At 36.3% G+C, this 26,869-nt stretch overlaps 2 protein-coding genes across 2 annotated transcripts in view; one reads left to right on the forward strand and one right to left on the reverse strand.

Annotated features, from left to right (window-relative positions):
• Positions 1 to 24,801, reverse strand: part of LOC136716096 (leucine-rich repeat transmembrane neuronal protein 3-like) — a 121,949-nt gene extending 97,148 nt beyond the window's left edge. The window contains exons 1-2 of the mRNA XM_066693587.1: positions 24,283 to 24,801; positions 22,299 to 23,833 (exon numbers count right to left, since the gene is read on the reverse strand). Coding sequence (XP_066549684.1) covers positions 22,299 to 23,833; positions 24,283 to 24,286 — 1,539 coding nt within the window. The 5' untranslated portion in view covers positions 24,287 to 24,801. The remainder of the gene's footprint in view (positions 1 to 22,298; positions 23,834 to 24,282) is intronic.
• LOC136715967 (catenin alpha-3) overlaps positions 1 to 26,869 on the forward strand; it is a 592,813-nt gene that overhangs the window by 291,393 nt on the left and 274,551 nt on the right. The gene's annotated exons all lie outside the window — the stretch shown is intronic.

Genomic DNA, 26,869 nt, shown 5'->3' on the forward strand with positions numbered 1-26,869 from the left:
TGATGTCATCAAGGACAATTTTATTTACCCAACAAAACATTGCTGCATACAGTATATGACTGGCAGCACTGAGGCATTATGCAAGCGAAAAGCAAATGTTTTTAATCTAAGGGCACAAACAATTAATCCAGAGATGTTCTGTTGCTATACGGTGCCCTCATCAGCAAGCGGTATGTGTTTGTATTCACCTCAATATAAAAAGGATGTCTAAGAAAAGGTCCAAAGAAGGGCGACTAGAATTATTCTATTGAATGAAGAACATTCGTTATGATGACGGATTGAAAGAATTAAACCTATTTAGCCTTAACAGGCGACAGCAGCAGGGAGATTTGATTGATGTCTTTACACTTTTGAAAGGAATAAATAGGGTCGACTCCAGCAGTTATTTCAAGCTTAGTTCATGCAGTAGTACACAGGAACATAAATACAAACTTAGTGAAAGTAGATTTAGAGCTGACAGAGGGAAAGGACAATAGTTAGTGCCTGAAATAGTTTGCCAAGTTGTGCTGCTGAATCTTTTAAAATGGGACCCTCCAAGAACCATTTAGACTTTGGATTATAAGATGAGAGCTGGTTACATGACATTTCTGTGAAATTTAAATACAAGCAGTAGAGAAGTGTTTTCCTATCTGCTCCACTGATATGAAGTCTGCCCCCGTCTCTAAATAAAATCTTTATCACTTTTTCTGATAGATTCTATCATATAAGCAACTTTTAAAACTAAAATTTTGAACTAACCAAAGAATGGCATATGTCAAAAACCGGCACGTATACCCTTTCAGGGTTTCAGGATGGGTTGTCACAACTCTGGATTGTGGAAAAACTACAAAATCACAAGATGTCTTCCCTGCGGCAACTCAAGTTGTCAAGTCAGTCTGAGTGTTTCACAGTCTTACTCTTGTCTAACATGACATGAACTCATTGCAATAATATAGAATGCAATGATAACAAGTAAATACAATTGATCGGTCTAATGGGGTTTAGTGGTCTGTAATCATTGGTGCAGTGGTGGTGATGGTCTTTATAGAACAGGCACCGCAAATGTTGGTGTGGTGTTGGCACTGCACTGTAAATGGCATTCTATATTATCATCCACACTGTTATGGGATACGCAGCAACAGTGGCATAGGTTTGGTTCCAGGATTGGGGGGACATGCATTTTGCGGTGGGGTGGAGTGTTGTTGTTGAGCCTTGGGGGTGCGAGCATTGTTATATAATGGGGGGAGGGGAGCATAGTTGTCGCGTGGCAGTGAAGGTGTCAATTTACTTGTCGAGCGGGAGGGGATGCTGTCAATATTGGGCGGGAGGGGGTGTCCCCTACACCTATGGAACTGAGCATACATTACTGGGGGAAACATTTTATGTTTTCTCAACATAAATATTAACATAACATTCATCCCCCCCTAAACCTATGCCTATGCACAGCAATATTGTCATGGTCTTTGTTTCGCTTTGTCTTTGCAATGATACTATGAGACTATGATGGGTCAAGTGCCCTGTTTTCGTTATACATTTTTGAACTGTTGCGAAATAATTTATTTACATTCATGCCTCTAAGGCTCTTTTTATGGTTCTGATGTTTTTTGAAAAATATCAGACCTGTCCAATTAATTATACATAATTATGACAAACAATTCATATATATAATTCACAACTATAGAAAAGATCCACCTTATCTTTGCTTTGACCATACAGGCTTATCGCTAAAGCCCAGGTTTTTTTTCTTATTTTTTTTAATTATTATTATTATTATTATTATTATTATTATTATTATTATTATTATTATTATTATTATGATGTGCCCTTCATTTGTTTTCTCAAGCACAAAAGATCACAAAAGTTACTAATTTACCTGCACAACAAATGCAAACATTTTCATACAGTTCTAAAGGACGTATAAGAGTTAAAAAGTAAATTCAAATTCGTTGGCACATCTTGTGTAGTAATTTCACTTTCTATGACGTCTCTCACATAACTTGTATGGTCGAATACCTATTTTCCAAGGGTAATGTACAGATATTATTTTTATTCTTCTCTTTCTGTAGCATTCTAGGCATATGGACATCAAAGGTGCAATACATACATATATATATATACATATATATGTGTTTGTATATATATAGTAATTAACTGAATATCTAAAGTGATACACATGGTTATATAGGAGTCCTGTTTTGCAATCTGAATAGATGCATTCTTTGGGGGGAAATAATGTACAACCACAACTGCTGAGACTGATAAATAAATATAGGTTTAAAACATGAAGATACATTACAGTACATTTCTTTAGTGTGTGACTATGTCCCTCTGTGTTTTATGTAAAGAAAATGGTCTCTTGCAATATCAATCTCTGAATGTATACTTTTTTTTCCACAATTTTCTTTGTTGCATGTGCAATAAGAGGTTGGCTGCAGCAAAGCTCATTTCCCTAACAGTTATCACAAATGATTGACTTTGGATGATACTGCCTTTTGCTGGATTTAAATCTAGGTCAAAGCAGGAAATCTGGTGCTTGTTTTAAGAGGAATATTTTTATTTTTAAATACCCATGGAAATAAATGTCAGAAATGTCACTTTACAGTGGCACATCTCAACATTTTCTGAATATAAAAATTTGACAAGCCAAGGAAAGTTTCATTTGATAATGCCTTTGGGCTTTTTATGGTACATTAAATCAATTATATTAATTCAGTACATAATCACTACAAGTCATCTGTATCATCTGCATGTCCTGTCTGTGTCTCTTGTTTACAAAGTTGCAAAGATGACAACATGTCCAAAAGTCACATAAATGTAGAGTACAAATAAATGCATACACAAATAAATAAATAAATAAATTATTATTGCATTATATAATTCCATTCTCCTGGGGAATGAATAAATACATAAGTGATATTATTGCATTCATTTCCTGACTTGACATTTTTCCATTTACTAATTAAGTGTGAAAATGGTTGTTCATTTTGCTAATACAGGGGATTTCTTAATTGATGCATTTTGCTGCAGTAGTGATTTTATGCTTCTAGTTATTGAAGGAATAAGCACAACTAATAATGGATTGTGCAATGGGGAGTTTTTCTTTGCTATAATATATAAAACATGTAAATAACATTTAAAGGAGAAACAAAACAGACACACACAAAAAAAAACAGTGTAAAGCTGATATCAAAATATCCCATCTTTAATTACAGGGTATAGTATATCTACACCAGCTGTTCAGCAAAAATCTTTCAGCTTTAGGCTGACATACTTTTTAGTCAGATCTGTGTCAACTCAACCACATAGTTCTGATTCTCAAGATTAAGTGTGTGTATTTCTTATTGAAGCTGCTGAGCTATGGAGTCTTTAATTACGTTCGTAAGACATATCTTAAAAATGTATGGCTTCCAGCTTTCAGTTTTATTTCTGATTCCTTTAACTTCCATAGACTTACACAATCACATCACTCTTAATTATCTCAGAATTATATAATCATGATGATGATGAAACAGACCTAGAGTGTTGTTAAAGAAAACTGACTACTAGAATGTGAGGAGGATACTGGGCAGGATTAAATCAAAAATGTTCGCAAAATGCGAGCGCAAAAAGTCGCTGTGACGTCCTCAAGGACCAAAGGAAAGGATCCAAGTGCAGGCTTAGATATGAAGCAGATAATCCGATAAGGGCAAAACGAGAGAGAGATAACAAGGACAATCCAAGGCCAATTGATCAGGCAAACAGGCTAGTATGGAGATCCAAAAAGTGGTAAACGAGAGAGGGTAGCAAAAGGTCAAATACACGGTTAAGCAAACAAGAAACAAGGCTCGGAATTGATCCAAAAGAGAATGCAAGACTTCGCAAAGAAGCTAGGAAACAGAGGGGTTTAAATACTGTGTAGCAAAGAGGGTTTGAACTAGGTGAATGAATGACTAACCAATGACAGGAGAGGAGGACAGAATAGGTGCACCTGGAAGGAAAGAATGTGGAAGAACTGGTTGAACTGGACAAAGGAAAGGAGAAGCACTAGAGTTAGTATTCGGGAGAGGGAGACCTCTGGTGGTGAACTAAGGTAGAAGCAGGGAGACCGTGACTGTCGCAGAAGAGTCGCAGGAGGGAATCTCGCAGCTCAGCTTCTCGCTGAATTAAATCTACAATATGAGGAGCTGCGAACGAGGAGGAGACTGATTTTCTTGTGTGGCTTATGGTTGAGTGGGCAGCGCGAGAGAAACCGCGAACCAATCAGAGAGTCTGAAATTGGAGTGACAGCGGGGGCGCGAGAGCTGGACGGGCTGCGAGAAGAACGACGCGTCAATAAAGCAGAGAAACAGCGGGATTACATCACAACTGTGTCCCGCCCGCTAATAGCAAACTACACAACTGTACTCAGTTGTGGCTTCATTTTCAGTAAGATGCTACTTTCTTCTAATCATAAATGTAACCGCTGTGATGTACAGGTGTGTAGTTTGCTATTAGCGGGTGGGTCAAAGTTTTGATTTTATCCGGCACCACGCTGGCGCATGAAGGTACAGAAATCTTCCGCTCCGCGCTTTAAATCGAAAGCATGAATCTACCTGCTGAAACACAATTACAAACCTGTACTTTGTAGTGTTTACAAATATGAGTAGGAGAAAAAATAATACAATAAAAACAACAGTCGCCATTGATTTTCATTTTTGTATGTCTTCGCAGACAACCTTATCCAGGCATTATCTATTAGCCGGTGGATCAATGCTGATGTCTTTGGTTATATGTGAATACCAGAACAATGCAAGTCTCTTATTCAGGGACGCTTTACATCAGCGTTTACTTGTCATGTGCACTTTGTATTGCTCTGTGTTGTAAGAGTGCCCATAAATACATAAACAAATATAATAATAATAATAATAATAATAATAATAATAATAATAATAATATGTGTAGCTCGGTGCATTCAATAAAAACTGACCCACTGGCTAATACAAAACTACAAAATGAACATCATAGTGGTGACATTAATTATGAGAATTACCATCAACTGAAGAATGAAGCCGCAACTGTGCTGCAGTTTTGTATTAGCGGGTGGGTCAAAGATTTGATTCAGTCCGGCCCCTAGTTTGGCTGCATAATGTCGGTTGATGTGTGATTGTTCACTGGATGTGTCCCATTGTGATATGTGGTTGTGAAGCAAATATATATTTCATGGAGATATTGATATAAGTTGTTCGACTGCGAAATGACTCAGAACCGCTCATTTCAGGTATTTAATTTTCTACATTTTCTGGTGGAAGACCCCCAGACCCCCGCCGTGAATCCCTCATTATGCCTCGCCCTCATTTTCGCCACTGATCCTACATAAATACTCTTTACAGTACACGTTGCAATATGACAATGTAATATCATTGTGTATATGTCAGTTGTATATATGTCAATCTACATCACTGATTTTCCACAGTCCCAGCTGTGATAGCAGTGCTGATAGTGGCTTGGCGCTCCCACAACGTCCCCTACTGTAGTTTGAAAGGAGCCTGTAGCATTATAGGCTAACGCGGCACATAGTCTCCACAGTGAGATGACGGTTGCGTGCAAATCTATTCAATGTATCCTTCAGCAGGTGACACAATAACGCTATGCTGTGTTCAAACCGATAACGTCTTATTAAAAGGTAATCGGAAGGTCTAGAAAGTTCCAATGGATCTGAAAGTGTAGGGCTGGTATCGTCTTCTGCGCCTTCGGGCATCGATATCTGCCATTATAATTTTAATTGTCATAATAGTCCACTTTCTCTTGTATAGATGGCGATATGGTACCCATTCAATCCATTTTCTTCGTGTGTGTGATCTGTGATTAGTAATGAATGATTGACTTATGTTACATTATTACAGGTTTCGTTATGCTGTTGCGTAAATGTTATATACACTCACCTAAAGGATTATTAGGAACACCTGTTCAATTTCTCATTAATGCAATTATCTAACCAACCAATCACATGGCAGTTGCTTCAATGCATTTAGGGGTGTGGTCCTGGTCAAGACAATCTCCTGAACTCCAAACTGAATGTCTGAATGGGAAAGAAAGGTGATTTAAGCAATTTTGAGCGTGGCATGGTTGTTGGTGCCAGACGGGCCGGTCTGAGTATTTCACAATCTGCTCAGTTACTGGGATTTTCACGCACAACCATTTCTAGGGTTTACAAAGAATGGTGTGAAAAGGGAAAAACATCTAGTATGCGGCAGTCCTGTGGGCGAAAATGCCTTGTTGATGCTAGAGGTCAGAGGAGAATGGGCCGACTGATTCAAGCTGATAGAAGAGCAACTTTGACTGAATAACCACTCGTTACAACCGAGGTATGCAGCAAAGCATTTGTGAAGCCACAACACATACAACCGTGAGGCGGATGGGCTACAACAGCAGAAGACCCCACCGGGTACCACTCATCTCCACTACAAATTGGAAAAAGAGGCTACAATTTGCACAAGCTCACCAAAATTGGACAGTTGAAGACTGGAAAAATGTTTGCCTGGTCTGATGAGTCTCGATTTCTGTTGAGACATTCAGATGGTAGAGTCAGAATTTGGCGTAAACAGAATGAGAACATGGATCCATCATGCCTTGTTACCACTGTGCAGGCTGGTGGTGGTGGTGTAATTGTGTGGGGGATGTTTTCTTGGCACACTTTAGGCCCCTTAGTGCCAATTGGGCATCGTTTAAATGCCACGGCCTACCTGAGCATTGTTTCTGACCATGTCCATCCCTTTATGACCACCATGTACCCATCCTCTGATGGCTACTTCCAGCAGGATAATGCACCATGTCACAAAGGTCGAATCATTTCAAATTGGTTTCTTGAACATGACAATGAGTTCACTGTACTAAACTGGCCCCCACAGTCACCAGATCTCAACCCAATAGAGCATCTTTGGGATGTGGTGGAATGGGAGCTTCGTGCCCTGGATGTGCATCCCACAAATCTCCATCAACTGCAAGATGCTATCCTATCAATATGAGCCAACATTTCTAAAGAATGCTTTCAGCACCTTGTTGAATCAATGCCACGTAGAATTAAGGCAGTTCTGAAGGCGAAAGGGGGTCAAACACAGTATTAGTATGGTGTTCCTAATAATCCTTTAGGTGAGTGTATATATATATAAAAAACCTACGAAACATTACAATGAATAGTTTTAAGGGTTCTTGTGGCAATTAAATCGACCAATTAGCAGCAATTGCTATTAACATTGCAGCCTTCTTTGCAGCATTCTTCACCTTCTGGTGTGTGTGTCAATGTAACCGTGCAGAGCAGTATAGTAGTGTATCGTTATCATTCCCGTGTTATATAGGCTGCTGTGTCTAGGATAAAGGCATAACGTTGGCCACCTACTACTAGATAATTGATTGTTCAGATTATTCAATATTTTTCTATTTTTATTTTTTATTTTTTTATTTTTTGTGTGTGGGTTTTTGCACCCAGCGTGCAGTGCACACACGTCATACACTTGTATGTGTACTGGCTTGCAAGTTATACAACCATATGTGCCTGTAACAATATTCTATAAATCTCATCCAGACGTCTCCAGATGCTTTACCTTTTTGTGTACATCTTCATAATAGCAATTATACAGCAGCTGACAGCAGTGCAATTCGATTTATTGTTCGTGTCTTAAAAGTCGCCTTCATTCCCAAATATATCAATAGCCCACGGGACCCTATTCAGTGGGGCTTCAGCCCACCTATATTTTCTGTCAGCCCCTCTAAAAATATTACAATCAAAGACGTACGAACAGCGTCCAAACTCCGCCCCCATTACGCCATCTTTAGAAACACAGTTTTCCAGCCCCTGTAACTGTCAGTGAGAAGCGCCGAGCAGCCCATAGAGAGAGATGCGTGAACTGTAGAAAACTGTACTGTCCCAACATCGGCTACAAAATGCATCAATCAAAATCCACATTCAAATCGAGTGCGTTGTATCCAAATATCATGCATGGAAACACCCCCCTTACATAGCATATAGGCTGAATATACACTCACCTAAAGGATTATTAGGAACACCTGTTCAATTTCTCATTAATGCAATTATCTAACCAAACAATCACATGGCAGTTGCTTCAATGCATTTAGGGGAGTGGTCCTGGTCAAGACAATCTCCTGAACTCCAAACTGAATGTCTGAATGGGAAAGAAAGGTGATTTAAGCAATTTTGAGCGTGGCATGGTTGTTGGTGCCAGACGGGCCGGTCTGAGTATTTCACAATCTGCTCAGTTACTGGGATTTTCAAGCACAACCATTTCTAGGGTTTACAAAGAATAGTGTGAAAAGGGAAAAACATCCAGTATGCGGCAGTCCTGTGGGCGAAAATGCCTTGTTGATGCTAGAGGTCAGAGGAGAATGGGCCGACTGATTCAAGCTGATAGAAGAGCAACTTTGACTGAAATAACCACTCGTTACAACTGAGGTATGCAGCAACGCATTTGTGAAGCCACAACACGTACAACCTTGAGGCGGATGGGCCAAAACAGCAGAAGACCCCACCGGGTACCACTCATCTCCACTACAAATAGGAAAAAGAGGCTACAATTTGCACAAGCTCACCAAAATTGGACAGTTGAAGACTGGAAAAATGTTGCCTGGTCTGATGAGTCTCGATTTCTGTTGAGACATTCAGATGGTAGAGTCAGAATTTGGCGTAAACAGAATGAGAACATGGATCCATCATGCCTTGTTACCACTGTGCAGGCTGGTAGTGGTGGTGTAATGGTGTGGGGGATGGTTTCTTGGCACACTTTAGGCCCCTTAGTGCCAATTGGGCATGGTTTAAATGCCACGGCCTACCTGAGCATTGTTTCTGACCATGTCCATCCCTTTATGACCACCATGTACCCATCCTCTGATGGCTACTTCCAGCAGGATAATGCACCATGTCACAAAGGTCGAATCATTTCAAATTGGTTTCTTGAACATGACAATGAGTTCACTGTACTAAACTGGCCCCCACAGTCACCAGATCTCAACCCAATAGAGCTTCTTTGGGATGTGGTGGAACGGGAGCTTCGTGCCCTGGATGTGCATCCCACAAATCTCCATCAACTGCAAGATGCTATCCTATCAATATGGGCCAACATTTCTAAAGAATGCTTTCAGCACCTTTTTGAATCAATGCCACGTAGAATTAAGGCAGTTCTGAAGGCGAAAGGGGGTCAGACACAGTATTAGTATGGTGTTCCTAATAATCCTTTAGGTGAGTGTATATCAGTGAAGTGAGTACGAATGAGGTGTAATAATATACACTCGATAGTAGGCACTTTTCCCACGAAAGATCTGATAAAAAGGAATCAATTGTTAAGACATGAAAGGAAGAAAGCAAGGGCAGAATAAACGAGTCATGAAATGAAAACGAAACGAAATGAACACTGACACATTGCTGAACAAAACACAATATAAAATGACATTCAATAGCAACATATTTTCTCTCTGTGCACGAATAATAAGCAACATTTCGTTTATGTGGATGTTGGGCGCAACATCTAATGTATTATTAGCGCACTGTACACAGTTATTTCACTGACACACAGAGCCTCAACCGCAGAGGCTTTAGACAACTCCGCAGTGTGTAAAACTAGAGGAGCTGCGAGAGCATTGTCAGGGTGTTTTCTCGCAGATATTTTATTGATTTAATGCAGCTCAAATTGGGTCAGATTAAATACCGCGATAGTTTAGCAGCGCGATTTCCACTCGCAGACATGTGCTAATGCTTCTGCGAGTGACTCGCAGCGCCAACATTTTTTATTTAATCCTGCCCACTGTCTCAAGATACCCTTTTTAGTAATTATAAATATATCCATACTTATTATATTTAAAGTTTGGGCTATGCATACACATCCTGACAGTAAACAAAGTTTGTCCAAAGTTTACACTGCCATCTGGAATCTGCAGTTTTCTCTATTCAGTATCGGGAAAATAAACCCTACCCTACCAGTATTGGATTTTAGTGTAGCTCAGTTCTGACTTTCAGCCTAAAAAACATCATTAGAATAACTGGAATGGCAAATTAGGAAGGGTTGAAAGCAATCTCTTAAGATCACTCTGGTCATGAAGGCAAAGGGTTGATGAATTAAGTACCTTATGTACAGTTTTCATCTGTTATTTTAATCACTGATTAAATGCATTATGTAGTATGTTGATCTGCATGTCATCTGAATTTAAGACTAAAACATTGTTTAAACAAACAAAAACAAAAACAAAGATATTGTTATACTCTACAAGATTAAAGCTTTAGTTACATCTAGTTATGAGGCCAGGTTTCAGATTCTGTTAGATAGCAGATTTAAAATGTTCAAGCTATAACACTAACCAAATGAATGTATAAATATTTAAAAACTCCATTCGGCAGTTTAAGACACACATACCATTGGGTTGTACTTTACAAGCATAAAGAGCATTTTTGCTCATATTCTCTTAGCATCATCTGATCATTAATTTATTGATCTAATCGTTTTTTATCATAAATATGATTAACCTTGTACAGTTGTTCACATATCTTGACTGTATTAGGAGAGAGAAGAATGAAAGATATCCATGGACCAAATTTGAAAAAGTTATTCTTCACTTTTTTTAAAATAACTTAAATGCTAGTGGGACCAGCTTCTGATATGAGAAGGTTATATAATAACCCATAAATGCAGCATTTTTGTTTTGCTTCCTTTCCTAAATTGAGTTTTTCCTCAATCAACCTTGAGTCAAAACAGCACATTTCAGAAACTCCTCCTCCAAGACAGAAGAGATGGGAACTCAATTATTTGTTATGGCACTAATGGAAGCAATATTATATAAAGTCAAAACATCTAACAATTATATTATGAAGTAAGTAATTAAAAACAAAATCTGCATAAATTGTTACCTAAGAAGATGTTGAGGTCCATGATTCTGAATGTAATCTACATAATTTAAAATCAAAGTATGCCAGCTATAACAATATAATTTCTATTTTTTTCAGGTTAAGTTTCAATTATTGAGTGGAGCTTTAATTTAAACTATGGTAAAGCTTTTTTTCATTATTATTTTTACTTTCTTGTGACTTAGAAAGTTGAATCCTTTAATTGAGTCATCTCATAAAATAGTGGTCTTTTATTTTATGTATAAATCACTCTACCTTTCCATTTTTTTTGTATAATATTATTTCTATAAATCCAAATCTTTGTGTGTGTGTGCATGCATGTGTCTTCTCATTACACACAATAAAAAGCATAAACAGAAACTGATAATCACAATTATTGATTCTCACAAGTTGCTTAAGATTAAACATCACAACTTTTACAGAAACTGCTTAAATAGGTTTGAAAAAATATGCATTAACGGTATTAAGCTATACGAAAGAAAAACAAATTGGATTACACAAGTGATTTTGTCTTTCATTCACAAATGGGATCCCGTCTTTTTGTCACACTTTTCATCATGAACATTTAATCACTGGTGACCCTTCATCATGAACATTTCATCACCAACGTCAGTCAATCAACAATTTGCATATTCAGCAACAAATTGCATATCCAGTTACAATTTACACTCTTTTGATTTAGATCGAAAATTCCTTAATGTGCTACGATTACGAAATAAATAAATAAATAAATAAATAAATATGGAGGGTAATTTGTGCCAAAATAATTAAATTAATTAATTAATTAATAACAAAATACATAGGCCTACATGAATGAATAAATAAAAAAAATAAAAAAATGAATAGATAAATATATATATTTCGATGTATTTCCTTTTTTATTCATCTAAGTATTTATTTAATATTTATTTATATATTTTATTAATTTTGGCCCAACTATATTGTATATAAGGAACAAGTCTGCTCTTACTGGGAGCTGCAAAAGTCTGCAAACCAGAATCTGTGATGCCACCATGGGGCTATTAGCAGAACAGTCACTCACTCTCTCCTGATCTTCTCCAAGACCACCAGGAGAAGGGGTAATGGTGGGAACACGTAAATAAAGGAAACAGCGTGGCCATGTGTGGGCTATCCAGAGTTCGCCCAGCCGTCCTTGCCCCTTGACGCATCACCGCTCTTCCCTGTCGTTCATGTGTTCGCGCGGGGGCAGGCACGTCAGGCAAGGGGGGAGCAGCTGCCGTGGCCGGACACGCAGCTTTGGAGACAGCCGTGGCAGGTGCGGTCGCGGCAGCTGCTGCAGCGGCAGACACAGGCGGAGAAGTGGGCGCGGGAGGCGTGGCTGTCTCCAAAGCTGCGTGTCCGGAGGAGGAGATGGAGGGGTTCGGAGAGAGGCAAAGATCCAGCGCCACCAAACCCCTACTGTCAGAAGATCTCCCCCAGACGATTTTGAAAATTGGAGACCTGAAATGCGCCGTTCTGAGTCATTTCGAAGTCGAAAAACTTAGCTCAAAATCTTGATGAAATCCATGAAATCAGGCAAATCAAACGTATCTTTGCTTCACAACCACATATCAACCGAGATTATACATGGATGCGGTTTCTGGTGCTTGTCAATCACAGAGATCTATTTCGGTGGAGCTCTGTAATTGAAATGGGTGAGGATGCACAATGTTCTATTTGTGCACCAGCTAGAAATGTGCGTCTTCATTGGAGATAAGCTGTTTCCACCACTGATGTAGGAGTTTCTAGGTGAATACAAGCTATGTAACCGTGAGCCCCCAAGTCGTGTGTATGAAACTTTTATATTTTGGAAAACGCCCGGGATAACGGCGTCTGCCAAGAAATAAAAATAATAATAATAATTTTGGAAGCGAGGTTGAAATATGTCCACAAGTCAAACGATCTGCAGTTTAGCTGTTTATTTATAGAAATCAGGAAAACAAACCGAATACCTGTGCTTTGATGAGTACAAAGTGACGCTCTTGCCCCAGTCCAGAACGTGTATATAGACTGGGGAAACCAGGAATCTGCGAGCAATATAACTAACTAACTAACGGGAACACGAACTCCATATAGGACATCCCATATTAATACGTAACATCCCATTGGCTAATAACCAGGAAGGATGCTTCTAGGTTCACTGAGTGCAAGAAACCTCTATAACAATACATAAAAATAAAAAATAAACAATCATGATAATAAGTTAATTAAAATAAAAGAGTTTAAAAAGAGTTTGTATATTGTAGTTTGTAACTGAACATGCAAATTGCTGATGAATATGCAAATTGTCGATGAACTGACGTTGGTGATGAAATATACCCGTGATGAAAAGTCATAGACCCGAAGGCTACACACCAGACAAGTAAAGGGTAAAGTCTACCTTAGCCTTCTCCATGTTTGAATGCAGGGACACCTTCCTTCTTCACCAGCTCATTAGTGAATCAAGGAACAGGGAAGGTCTCTTTTGGATTAATGTGTGTGTGTGTGTGTGTGTGTTTCTTTAGGATGAGAATGGGAATAGAAAAAATAAAATAATTGAAATGCTACCTGGTAGATATGGTGCAACTGGGATCATACATAGATTGTGGAATTTGTCTATTAGCTGAACTAACCAACAGCATTCATTGATATACCGTAAAACTTCCATACTCGCCAGGTCTCAAATAGCAGCCGGTCTCCAATAGTCGCTGGGTTGATTTGCATAATCATATAAACAAAAGCTGGTCTCTAATAAACACTGGGTTACTTGACAGTGTTTTATAAATAAAGAAAAGGGAAATCAATACAGTTTCTAAAGATGCATTAACACATTTGAAAGAACCTTCCACAACATAATTATGTAAACTTTTATTTTTAGTTTTTGCATCTTTCTTGTTTTCAATGTATATATATATATATATATACCGTATATTAATTAAAAAAACAGCATCACGTGTGTTTTAATTAATTTATTTCTCACTTTAACTATATATATGTTCATATTGCTGTATATTTGTATTGCTGTTAATTGTAGTGATTGAACTAACTTTCAATTGCGACATAAACAATGCATTAATGAAGTATAATGTTGATGGTTTGGTTTAAAGCATATTTCCACAGTTTTGTTGAATAGTTCACCATACATTGAATGTGATTTGTTTGCATCTTTGGAAAGCAAATTATTAAAAAAATATAATTTTAAAAATAAATAAATAAAAGCCTGGCCTATTAGTCTACTTCTACAATGAAGCAATGTTTGCAGGCTCTTCTTATCCTGCAGGAGTCCGCGATGTCTTTTTATTTATGAATGTTTAATACAAAGGCCAGTCTCCTACAATCACCGGTCTCCAATTGATGCCGGGGCTTCTTGCAGTTAGCAGTAAGCAATGTGGAGCATAAAGGTTGATGTACACTTCCCATCACACATGTTGTGTAATAGCACTACAGTTATTAACTTTTACATGAGCAATGTAAGTTATATTGATAAAAAACAATCTCATGAATAATGTTAATAAATTGACAAAAAGATCAAAAGGATTTTTTATGTATCATTAATTTTGTCTTACAATTATGTAACATTTATTGATTTTCTTAAGGGTTTTCTTTTTCCAGGAATCAAATTACATTTGAAAGCTTTAATATAGGACCTATAATTATCATCAGTTAATGGTTTCCTGGTATGTACACAAGAGGCATTATGAATGATAAACATTTAAACCCAGCAAAAACAAATAAGTCTAGCTCCTGCATGCATGACAAAATGAATATGGTGTTCCTGATTGACGTGATCTGTCAGCAACATAGAGGCAAGCCAGATATTTCTTGAGATTTATATTTGTTTATATATATAGTAACAAAAAAACTGCAGAATAGAGTACAGTGTCAAACTGAAAAATCTGAATTATTTCATGACATTGGTATTTTGTTACTTCCAAAGTCAAGGGTTAAACAGAACAACTTAGTAATTCTGCCCCTCACTTTTCCCTCAACAAAACCTTTCTACTTTAGCCAAGTTAAGCTGCCAATAGTGTTCACTGAGCAGCCTGAATAATGGGTGGGTTGTAATAGAGCTGTTTGATTGATAATCTGAAGCATTACAAAAATGCAGCAGAGCATGGTTGTTAAAAGTGAATACATTACATGCATCTATTGAATAAAAAATGCCAGTTATTTTTACTGTTCCCAAATGTTATTATTATCTGTTGATAGATTGAATGATAGATGCATAGATAGATAGATGGAGAGAGAGAGATATTGACATCTTTGAATATGCAAAATGTTTTACAATACTGTGTTTTGCAATTATTTAAAAAGTCTGTGATGAGAAAAAACTGTTGTTGTTCTTTGTAGAAAAGGCTTTGGGCAATCAATTTTGATTATAATATTAGTATCCAGGCAGTCAAAGAAATGGCTGTCTTTGTATAAGCTATATAGAGCTGGAGTGTAACATGTCATTAGAATAATGTGTTTCTTTGATACATTCTATAGATGACTGCAGCAGAGAATCAATTATTTACATTGAATGACCTCTGAGGAATTATTGATTTTGTTTAGATAGTTATCTGACTGAAAACCAGTTAGCTGGATTTACATTGATTAACTACACATGTTGGCAGATGGACACTACACACTGTACCAGTAGATTGCAAAAGCATCTTGTAATGGTGTGATTTTCATTAATTTCAGTTGCAGTCATCGAGAGAAGTAGTTTATATACAACCTACATAGCATAATATTGAACATGGTTGTTTTTATGGAGGCTTAACTTGAATGAGTGGAAAATTAAAATATGGATGCCGAATCCAATGAAAAACTGTCCATTTTAATTATTAAGATAATTATTTTTATATAGATCACATTTAAAAACAGGAAGAGATATTCTAAAGATCCACCCTGGACTGCATGTTTTTTTATATACTTTTATATACAAATGTTGAAGTCAGTGGAAGTTCAATAAGTTGTTCTTAAATTCAAGTCCCTCATCATTTTATTGAACATTATTTATTGGCTCCCAGAAATGATCTTTTGACTGTGTAACATTCTTGGGGCAGTACAGGTGAGCAATATTGTGTTTACTCCTCCTTTTACTTTTCCAATGATTCTGTATATTGAAATATTTGTTATTGTCTTGTCTTTTATGTTGACTTTGAAACCCACTTGACATTGCAGTGTATCACGTGATGATGACAGTCACCTCAAGAGATGTTTAAAATCGTGTTGGTTAATCACCCCATTGCTTGTGTCTACAGATCTGATACCTTTTTATTTGTTTCCCTCCTATACTACCTGGAGACCACTTTCCTTTTCCACTATACTAATAATGTAAAATGCTGTACAGTCTGGTATGTCCTTGTTCTTATAACAAGGAAAACACTATCCAAAACCTCCCTGTGGTAAATGGGTATAGATGACAAAGATTGAGCAGTTGTAATGCGCATTTTCTAAGTCCATTTTTTTTTCTCTTTCAATCTGACCCATGTAACTTGTACCATTTAAATCATTTCATCATTTATGGCTGAAGCAGCACTTTTTTTCATTGGGAAATTATATAAACAGCTGAAAAATGATTTATGTTGGCAAAAATGACATTTTTCAATCAAAATGACAATCCAGTATTAGGTTGTGACTGGCTTGAGCAACAGCTAGTTTTCAGTTCTTTTATATATTTAAATGCCATACTAACAATGGAGCTTTTACATTAAAGGATATTAAAAGACCATTTTAAATACAATAATGCACCCTTCTACAAGGAAGACTGTTTGGTAATTTCACTCAATTCCCCAGCTAAAATCAACGTCTCTAAAGCAGGCCCCAATAGACAGCCTGCCAACATGCTGTTTAGAGCAGGACTGACATGCGGTACTTTGAGGCAGTGTGAGAGTGAGACAGAGAACAGCTGTTCAGATTTCCTATGCAAACACGTATGTTCACATTGTATTGTGATATGCTATAAGGTATAGTGTGTAATACAGTAAAACAATTATTCATAATAAATCTCTGTACTGGTGACAATATTAAACAAACAAATAATACATAAATAAAACACTAAATTAAACTGCAGAGTACAGATCTGTATAGAAGAATTGCAGAAGAGCATTAAAAGTTGCTGAGTTGTTGCTGGCTATTTCAAGCTTGTCCAGGGATTGTTTTTGACTGCCAATCCTAATTAGATAAGGAGCTTGCTTTGTATAAAATATATATATATATATCCAGAAATTCCAACATATCCCTGTACTTGCTATGGATGCAGTGAGTAACTAGCTCTGTGAAATAATCCATAGAACTACAGACTTTCTATTGTTCTATAAAACAACTTTCAAGCATCAGTATATTTTAAATTATGATCACCGTCTTCTAGATTCAGTGACTGCTCTGCAGTATTTCAGGGTGATTTGTTTTTTAGGAGTCACTTCCATTAATCATACACAGAATACATTAAAGGATCATTGCGAAGGATATGCTGCTTTTCTGTTACTTGTTTCAAAGCAATAACTCAGTTTGTGCAATTGTCCCAGATGGGACAGCATGAGGAGGGTCAACACATGTACTGCTTCAAATGAGTTTATTTTTGCTTTAGGTTTTTATTTTCAAAGAATGGTAAATGTTGATTCTTAGGTGCATTACAGTTCACAGGCAGTGATTATGTACATTGGCACTACATAATTGGAGGGAAAATACAACTTCAAAATACTTTCTCCTGCAGAGAAGATTATAAAGTAATGTAGCTGTCTGAAGATTTTTTTTTTTCTGTCAGAATACGTGTTACACGATGAACTTTTTGGAAAAAACTCTATAGATTTTTAGATGTACTGCATCTCAAGTGGATTGTTATAAATCCCTGAGAGTATCATCAGTATACATCTTTGTAGACCTTATTCACATTCACCCAATGCCTTCTGAGATTAAAACTGTCAATGAGCTTGCCAGCTAATTTCAATTCCTTGGGTGTTTTAACTAGAATTGCCCTTAAAAACACAGTACTTTAATTGAAGCACACAATATGATTTTTCATAAGTGTGTGACATCCAAACAACCTTAAATCTCTACTAGTGCTCATATTTACCATTCTGGAGAAAGATTTATATGTTGTATACATATAAGCTATATTGTAAAAACAACAGTATATTTCACATAGTAATTTAAAATATATATATATATATATATGTATATATTCCTCTGATTTCCATTTCATTTCCATGTGTTAAAATGTATACTCTCCGGCAATTTGTATACATATTATAATTCTCTGTAGTAGCTGTTACAATGTTATACATTTCTGCCTTGTCATTCATTTTACATTTTCTAACCATGAAGAAGTTATGGCTTTCAGAGCTGGTTATTTCACATGGCAAGATTGTTGAAAGCGGCAAGAAGCCACAGTCTGCGTAGCTTCCTTCTGCCTTTAGGACAGTGCTTGTAGTTGTACTATTTCTGCCAGATGATTTAAGAAATATTACAGGCTGTCCATCACAAGGAACTGTGTTGGAGAATGTTGAGCATTCCCTGCCTCTATTAACTCTTAGCTCTAACATCTCCCAGTGACCACAAAAGGTGCAAAGGTCCCTCGTTAATGTGATCATAAATGGTCACCTAGGGTAGAATTATAATGCTTGAGTAAGGTCTGAACATAAGTTTTCTAACCTTTTGCCTGCCCCTCAAATACTTGGCTTTGTTTTATATATATAATTTGTGGAAGGTAGCAGCTAGCAACAGCTAAGTTTAGTTAATTTTATGAGCAATGAATTAAAGCATTTAAAAAAAAAAATCATGATATATTGAGGTCAGAAAAATAAATCATTCTCGAATCAAACCCCAACTCTCTCAAATGAGATATCCTAATTCACGGGGCTTAAATAGGCTGATTCGGTTGGTTGCCATATGGATTATATTGTTCAATATTATTAACAGCAAATATTAGCTGTCACTAATACTGCTACTTAAAAATAATAATAATAACAAAAACGTGGCTATATAACACAAACAAGTCAAATAGAATGGTTGTTAGTTATTTACAACTTTGTAATATCTTGCTACTGGTTATGTAGGTCAAACATATGCATGTATGTGTGTGTGTTTATAATGCTTTTTGCAATATTTTTGTACCGAAGTACTGCAAATTAAACTTATCTTGGTAAAATGTTATTCACATTCATCATATTCTGTTTTATACTTTCATTGTCATGTCAATTTATAGTCAGTGAACTGAACAAACAGGGAGATAATACTGTAGTTTGAAAGCCTAGTGATACTCATTTTACACAGAATGAGTTACATTTTGTCACACTGGAACTCTATATAAACACATCAATAGTGAAGCATATCTTTTTGTAAGTTCAGTTATAGAATCCATACACATTTTACTCAGTTGATATCTTTTAAGATTCAGGAATACTTTGGGGAAAAAAAATCTTCTATTAGAACGCAAATCTTTTTGGAAAGATCGCTATTTGTGTGTAGGAGGGCTGAGAGATGGGATTACCATATCAATCAAACTATGTTTTCTATGTGTATTCTAAAGTATATTAGTTTATAAGCTAACCTTTTAGAGATAAACATAAGCTGTATAATGCTACATATTTATTGTTAAAATACACTTGTCTAGTATGGGCATCATATTTTTGAAATAAGTTACATGATTAGATAACCCTTTAAGCCACCATACGTCCTTCCCAGTCATCATCTTTTAATGTTTCCTCTCACCACAAAACTGGATGAATTGTGATAAGTTCTTATGTTCTATGCTGTTATTATTATTATTATTATTATTATTATTATTATTATTATTATTAGTAGTAGTAGTAGTAGTAGTAGTAGTAGTAGTAGTAGTAGTATTGTTATTTATCAAGTTTAGTGATGCAGTAATCTTGATTCAATCCTTTAAAAAGCCATGGCTTTGTTTTCCCCAACAAAATATCAACATATTGCTCTCAGTAGCAGATGATTTGTGAGTTATTGAGTTATTAAGGCACAAAATATATTTAGGACTACTTCATGATAGCTCAGGTGGTTATAGCAACAGTGCTTTAACCTTTTTTATATGTATATCTATGATGGCCACATCTCTTTTACATTTTCCAGTTTTTTTTCTTAGTTTGACAAATAATTATTTGAATTACAAATTACTAAATAATAATAATACTACAATGAAAGCAAAAGCTTCATCAAAAAGTTTTGGTATTTAAATCAAATATCTCATAAGGCCCATGATAGTTTTAATGGTTAACTAAGGGTTAACTATGCAATCAATTAACATTTTAATGTGTGTCTTTTTTTTTGTGATGGCAGCCTTTTGTTTCACCAAAATTATTATCTGAATCTTTGGAGCAGTTATCTTCCTTCCATTGAGCTTCAGATTTTATAACACTTCATTGACCACAAAATGGAAAAGAAAACATTTGTTTTTCATCACATTCATTTAAATAACCAATGGTATTCTTCACTGGATAATAGGTGATGTACCTTATGGGGCATACTTAGTTTTGTGTGTGTAGATAGTTTCAATAATATAAATAGTAGTTTTTAAACTAAATTATATATTACAATATATTATATACATTTTTTAGAATGATACATGTAGAATCATAATTGTAGTTAATTTGTATACTCATAATTTATTTTGTGTTCTGTTCAACACAAAATCTGTCAAGCTGAAATGGTGTTTCTTTAACACATGAAATCTTTGCCGGAGGGCAACTGCAGTAAAATACATTAGCTGTCATGACATTTTGTAAATCTGCTGGTAATCATGGTTCATTATTCAAAAGAATATACAAGAAATATTATGGACTTAAAGGTAAAAAAAGTATTGTTTTTGTTTCTTTAACTTATTGTATTATCTATAAATCTATTTATCTATCTATCTATATTGTGTCTTCTAAATGCCAGTCAGGGACATATAATTTAGTGACAATTTCACAAATATTTCTGTCAAAATGGCATTAGTGACAGAATACAGCATTCAAATATCTGACTGTGTATTTAGAATTTTAAAGAGGCAAAAATAGGAGATTAGTTTGCAGTTAATTAGAGCTATGATAGGAACTAGCTGTATATGTGTTCTGGCAGTGTGTGTTAGTGGGATGGCCATAGATAACTTTGGGTTTATAAGGTCATCGTCAATTTCAGTGCCATGAGCAAATTATCAGTAACAAAAGGGAAGATTTGAAGCTTTAGGGGATTGATTTAACAGATGCCAAAAGGCTCAAATGTAACTTAGCTACTGCTTCAACAAGTGAAAGTGCTCAATATTAAGTAGAAATTCACTAACCATCACCTATCCCAATTTTTGGAAGTTGAGCAAGGTGGCAGGTTAAGATATGATAGATTAAATGTTTTTTACATAGGTGTAGGTTTGGGGGGGGATGGGGGGGATGTGTCCCCCCCAATGTTGAGAGAATGTTACATTGCCCCCCCCAAAAACATATACCTGGCTCCATAGGAGTAGGGGACACGTCCCCCCCCAATTCTGAAACCAAACCTACACCACTGCTTATTTATATATATATATATATATATATATATATATATATATATATATATATATATATATATATATATATATATATGTATATGCACACAAGAAAGAGGGATAGATAGAGAGCATGATAGACATACAATTACTATATTCCTTCATCAACAGTTAGAAATTGAAAGCTGTTGGCTTTTAATTTTACACTAAAGAAAATTACTTATCAGAAGAGGTTGTTATCCGCTTTGAAAACATTGATGCATTATATATTCATAGTGTGTTGACTGCTGCCTCAGCATTTCTATGGAGAACTATCTGATGGAAAACTGAATAGATCAAGTTAATGATATTTTACTTGCAGAGTTTCTTTTAAGTTTGTGTTTTGTATGTAAAGTGAGATACATAATCTGCATACATACACATAAGCAAATGCACGCACGCACACACACACATACACACATATATGTATATATATATATATATATATATATATATATATATAATACATAATACATATATGCTCTGTGAGTGTGGCTGGAGTTGGTTGTCTGATAAATGCTCTGAGTGACGCATTGTTACTGCTTTTAAATGTTGAATGGATTAGGTGAAGAAAAATGAATAATGAATATATACCACACAGCATTTATTAGTATTAAAATGAGATCATACGGATGAGGGAAGGATTATTTATTATATTTATTAATATTTATTTTAAAAAGATAATGAAAAAAATCAAATATGTACTCAAAATATTTTTTACAATGTGTAATGTGCAGGTGAAAATTTCATCAAAAGCAAGTTGACATGGATTTTTTTTTTTTTTTTTTTAAATGAGCTGATAATGTATGTTACAGAAGTGACTGGCATCATGAATGCACATTGCAGTGACATGGATGTGCTAAGCTGGACTCAAGTACAGAGCAATGTCTATTTTATAGTCACCAGAGTTCAATAAATTCACCACTCTTTGCCAGCTTTAAAAGGCGTTTTTATCATAATGGTTCATACCTCACATTCCCTGGAGCCTGATTTGCTAAATGTGCAGGGTCCTGTTCCATTCAGCAGCATCTCACTGGTTTCAGTATTCGTAGGCTTATAATCAACATAGTATTCCTGGGTAGTAGGAGTCATTTGCTTTAGTGACTGCCTTTTCTTTTTCCTGCGCCTCCTCATCAGAGACCTCTGCTGCAGTTGCTTCATACTAGCAGGATAGCGCTTCCAAGAGACATAAATCACTAACAGAATCACCAGTACTGAAAGGAAGAGTGCTACACTCCCTGCGATGATTTTATGAAAGGAGATATGCTCTGTGTCATGGTCTGTCTCAGAGCTTGATTTGGGTGCAGCAGGGGTAGGCAGAAACGGAGCCTCGGGTTTGGTTTCCTGTTTTGGCCTGGTGGGCTTCGGTTTCAAAGTGGGCCTGACCAGAACCCTTGTATCCAATTTCTCAAAGGTACTTTTGCCACAAATGCTGTAATTTTTGATTGCTTCCATTACATTCACCCCTTGCAGTTCCTTGGGACTGGCACAGATAATAGTATTCTCCCTCCACCCTCGAAAACTTTTCAACCAGTTTACAAGAGAACAGATGTTTTGGCTACATTCCCATATATTCCCCGTGAGGCTTATGGTACTGAGCGAAATCCAGGAATCCACAATTTCCTGTCCAATAAATGTAAGCTTGTTGGAATCCAAGTTGAGGGTCTGCAGGTTGGGTACACACTGGAAAACACTTGGTCCACTAAATGCTTCAATTTCGTTGCCAGAAAGGTCAAGTTTTTGTAAAGAGCTCCAAGTCCAGGACATTGTTTGACCAATGACACTGATCTTATTCCACTGCAGGTAGAGAAATTGTAGACTGACCAGACGTGGAAAGAGAGCTAAATTGAGCTTTCCAAACTGGTTATGCTCCAGATGAAGTTCCTTTAAACGTATCAGACCAGCAAAAACATTCCGTGCCAAACTTCGTATGCGGTTGTAGCCCATGTCCAAGAATTCCAGGTTTCGACAGTCCTGGAAAATCCGAACTGGGATGTTTCGGAGATTATTGGATCGCAGGTGCAAGCTCTGTAGTTTCCTTAAGCCTCTAAATTGCTCAGATCCCAGGGAACTTAACTGATTATAGGATATATCCAAGTTACGTAGGTTGGTCACTGGTCGGAATGTGTTATTTAACAACTGTGTGATTTTATTGGAGCTCAGAATCAGCTCCTTCAATCTGCGTATGCCATTGAAGGCATTCTCATCTATATTGCTGATGTGATTATGGTCCAGGTACAACCAAGTAAGCTGGTTCAGCCCTTTGAACTGATTGTACTTGAGGTTTTGCAGGCTGTTGTAACGCAGTGAGAGACCCAGGCAGCCCCCTGAAATCCCTTGGGGAATTTCTAGCAGTTTTTGCGATTCACAGTAGATCATTTTGCCTTCACACCTACAGCCCTTAGGGCATCCACGTTCAGCTGAGGAAAGCATTGTCAGTAGTACAGTAGGAGCTATCACTAGTACTGCAGCTGATCTGCTTAGTAGTCTGATAGCACTGAAACCTATAATATAGAAAATAAAAATGCTGTCATTGCACTGAATTTGTCAGCTTTTAGTTTCTGATTGTTACAAATATATTTGCCTTACCTATTAATGTCATTACAAAAAAAAAAGAAACAAATTGCAATAAAAAACAGCAAAAAAAATAATCTACAAATAAGATTAAATGTAATTGAAATGGCTTAATTTATATCTGAATAATATTAAATCAAATATGTATTTTTTTCTGTAATTAATTATAATTTCCTAAGCAATATTAATGATTGTAGATCTTTAATCATGATTATTACATGTTTATATTTTATATTCTATATTACAGCATAACATAGAATATATATATATAATTTAGAGAAACATTCATGCTTTTACTTAGTTATATATCCATATCTTGTTCTCAAAATATTATTGCAGCTTAATGTAGTCTAAAAATAAATTATATAATTGTACTCACCCATGCTTTGACTTCTTTAGGATTTGTTCTTAGCTTTTTCAGTCTTTGTTCACTGTGCCACAAGTATGACAGTGTCAGTGGCACTGGAAAAGTCAATGTACGCTGACAGCCAGATATAAAAACTGCAACCCGCAGGAGGCAGACAGTTTTTGGAACATTACCCCTCGTCTGCCCAGGCAGGCAAACCCAAAAAGAAAAGCAGAAAAACAGAAAAAAGCAGCACTTGCAAAGGGTTAAGCTTCATCTAGGTGATTTGCACTTCATGGACATTGCAGTATCTCATTTTTACATTTAGGAAGCAGCGGTAGCAGCAGCAGGGGCAGCGACAGAACATGTTCTCTCTCCAGCATTGCTAAACAACTTCCCTCAGCCAGAATTCAGCTCTCTTTGTTTGTGCCCTGTACCCCACTGCACAGAAGTTCCCATAGTAGCATCTGATTTTCTGAGGAAGCAGAGAAATGTGTACACAAAAGCAGATCCGCAGCAGTGAATGGGAAGCGATGCTCACTCCAGCACACTCTCTCATTCTGATAGCTGCCTAGACTGTTGCTCTGGTTTCAGTGGAATGCAGTCTTGAGTCAAGCTGCCCCCAGTGGTGAAAGATAATACAGACATGTTCACAGAACTCATCCTGCCCTGTTCTTTATCTTGCTAATGAGCAGGCTTTCTGCTGGGATATATGAAAGATTAATCTGATAGGCAAAATACAAGTTCTAGAATTTAAACTAGTTTCCTTATTCTGGATGGAAAAATGACCAATTTCATGTGCATGTTCAATGCACACCATCCACATTTTGAGGTAAATTATCCTTTTAATCTTAAAAGGATGTGGGTTTAATGGCTTGACATGCTGAGGTCATACTAATAGTGTTGTCTAATCTGATTTACTCCTCAATCTATCCCTAAAAGTGTTCCTGTTAATGAATATGGAACAATACCCTGTTAGTTACAGTAAAGGCAAACATTGAATTAAATCACAATTGATTTGTATATATTAAGCTTACAGTTGACAAAGAATTGACAATTATATATAAGCAAGTGGGGACATCTTGGAGAGGTCTTCATCCAGCAGTGGATCAATATAGGCTGAGGATGATGATGATGATATATAGAATGCATTTGTTTACAAAACTATTTTAACAACATAATGCTTTTAACAACATAAGCTACTTAAATGTTTGTTTATTTTAATGAAATGTCAGATATTTACTAGGCAGTTGTACTGTATATGTTTCTATCTATATATTATGGCAATAAAATTATCTCAAATAAATGAGGTAAAAGTATTGCTTCCTGTATGTTATCATCTTTAAGGATTGATATAATTTTAGGGGAAACAACTTTGTAACAGTAATTCTTAGAACAACAGGGGGAATAGAGAACCTCTTAAAAACATACTTACATTATCATGGATGGCTTAGACATAAACATACATGCATACAATAAATCACTTAATAGGGCAGGGCTTATACATTAGAGAAATACTGTACTTTCATCTTTTCTCTGCACAGTGAAAGTTCAGGAGTATGAATTCATTAATGTCTGGTTTGGTACTGAACAGCATACTCTGAATGACTTCTGTAACTTTTACTACAGATTCAAATAGTCATATATTGACCTTATATTGGAATTGGACTAGCAGGACAAGTTTAATATCCTTTATCTTCTTTCTTTTTGCTCCACTGACATATTTTATCTAAATTGTCCTGATTAAAGAAAGTTGTGAGTTACAAACATAAAAACTAATAATTATTATATAATTGTCCCTTTCATTAATAATGAAAGACGAAACATTGTAAAATGGCACAAATTAGTTGTGTTAATCTCTGTAGGTTTACGTAGTTGGGGCATGAAGATATTTCTTAACTTTTTATTTTGGATTTTGGGGGGTGGGTAGGTGTGGGGTTCCTTTCCATATAGTACAGAAGTGTTTTAATTCACATGAGCATTTGTTTTCTTGTGTTCCCTCAAGTAAAATGCAGTCCAATCTGCTTACCAAGTACACATAAGTTGTCAGCCTCTTGAAATTCCCAAAGCTGCACAGATCACTTCAAATGTAATGAGTGGCAGTTGGTATATTTTTCTATTTAGTTATTTGACATCAAGACGCCTGGCATGGACAAGCTCAGCTCTTTAAATTCAAGCCTTAAATGATGCCATAAATAAATCACTTTTCTGTCATTTCCTCCAATTCTCTGATTTAAAAGCAGGCCCAGAAATGACAGAGACTCAGTACAGACAAAATAGTTCCCTTTACCTTTACCTGTAATCAAGGCATCTACATTTCAGCCTCTGATTCTAACTACTCTGACTATTGGGGGGGGGTTTGCCCACACTGCCGGGGATATAAAGACGGGGCTTGGGAAACAATAAGGGAAACGTACAGTGTGCAAACCAAAACAAATAAAAACCTAGCTCCTCTCAAACTGTTGCACAGGGTCCTACTCTGCAGATATAACTAATAATAAACACACACACAATCAACCATACACAATCTGTAATCCATAATCAATCCAAAGTCCAAAAGCAAAATCCTGTTACCGTTATCACTGTTTCTCCAATCGTCCACTCTAACACAGGTCTGGTG

The sequence above is a fragment of the Amia ocellicauda genome, chromosome 20 (genome assembly GCF_036373705.1).
Source record: "Amia ocellicauda isolate fAmiCal2 chromosome 20, fAmiCal2.hap1, whole genome shotgun sequence".
Taxonomy (NCBI): Eukaryota; Metazoa; Chordata; class Actinopteri; order Amiiformes; family Amiidae; genus Amia; species Amia ocellicauda.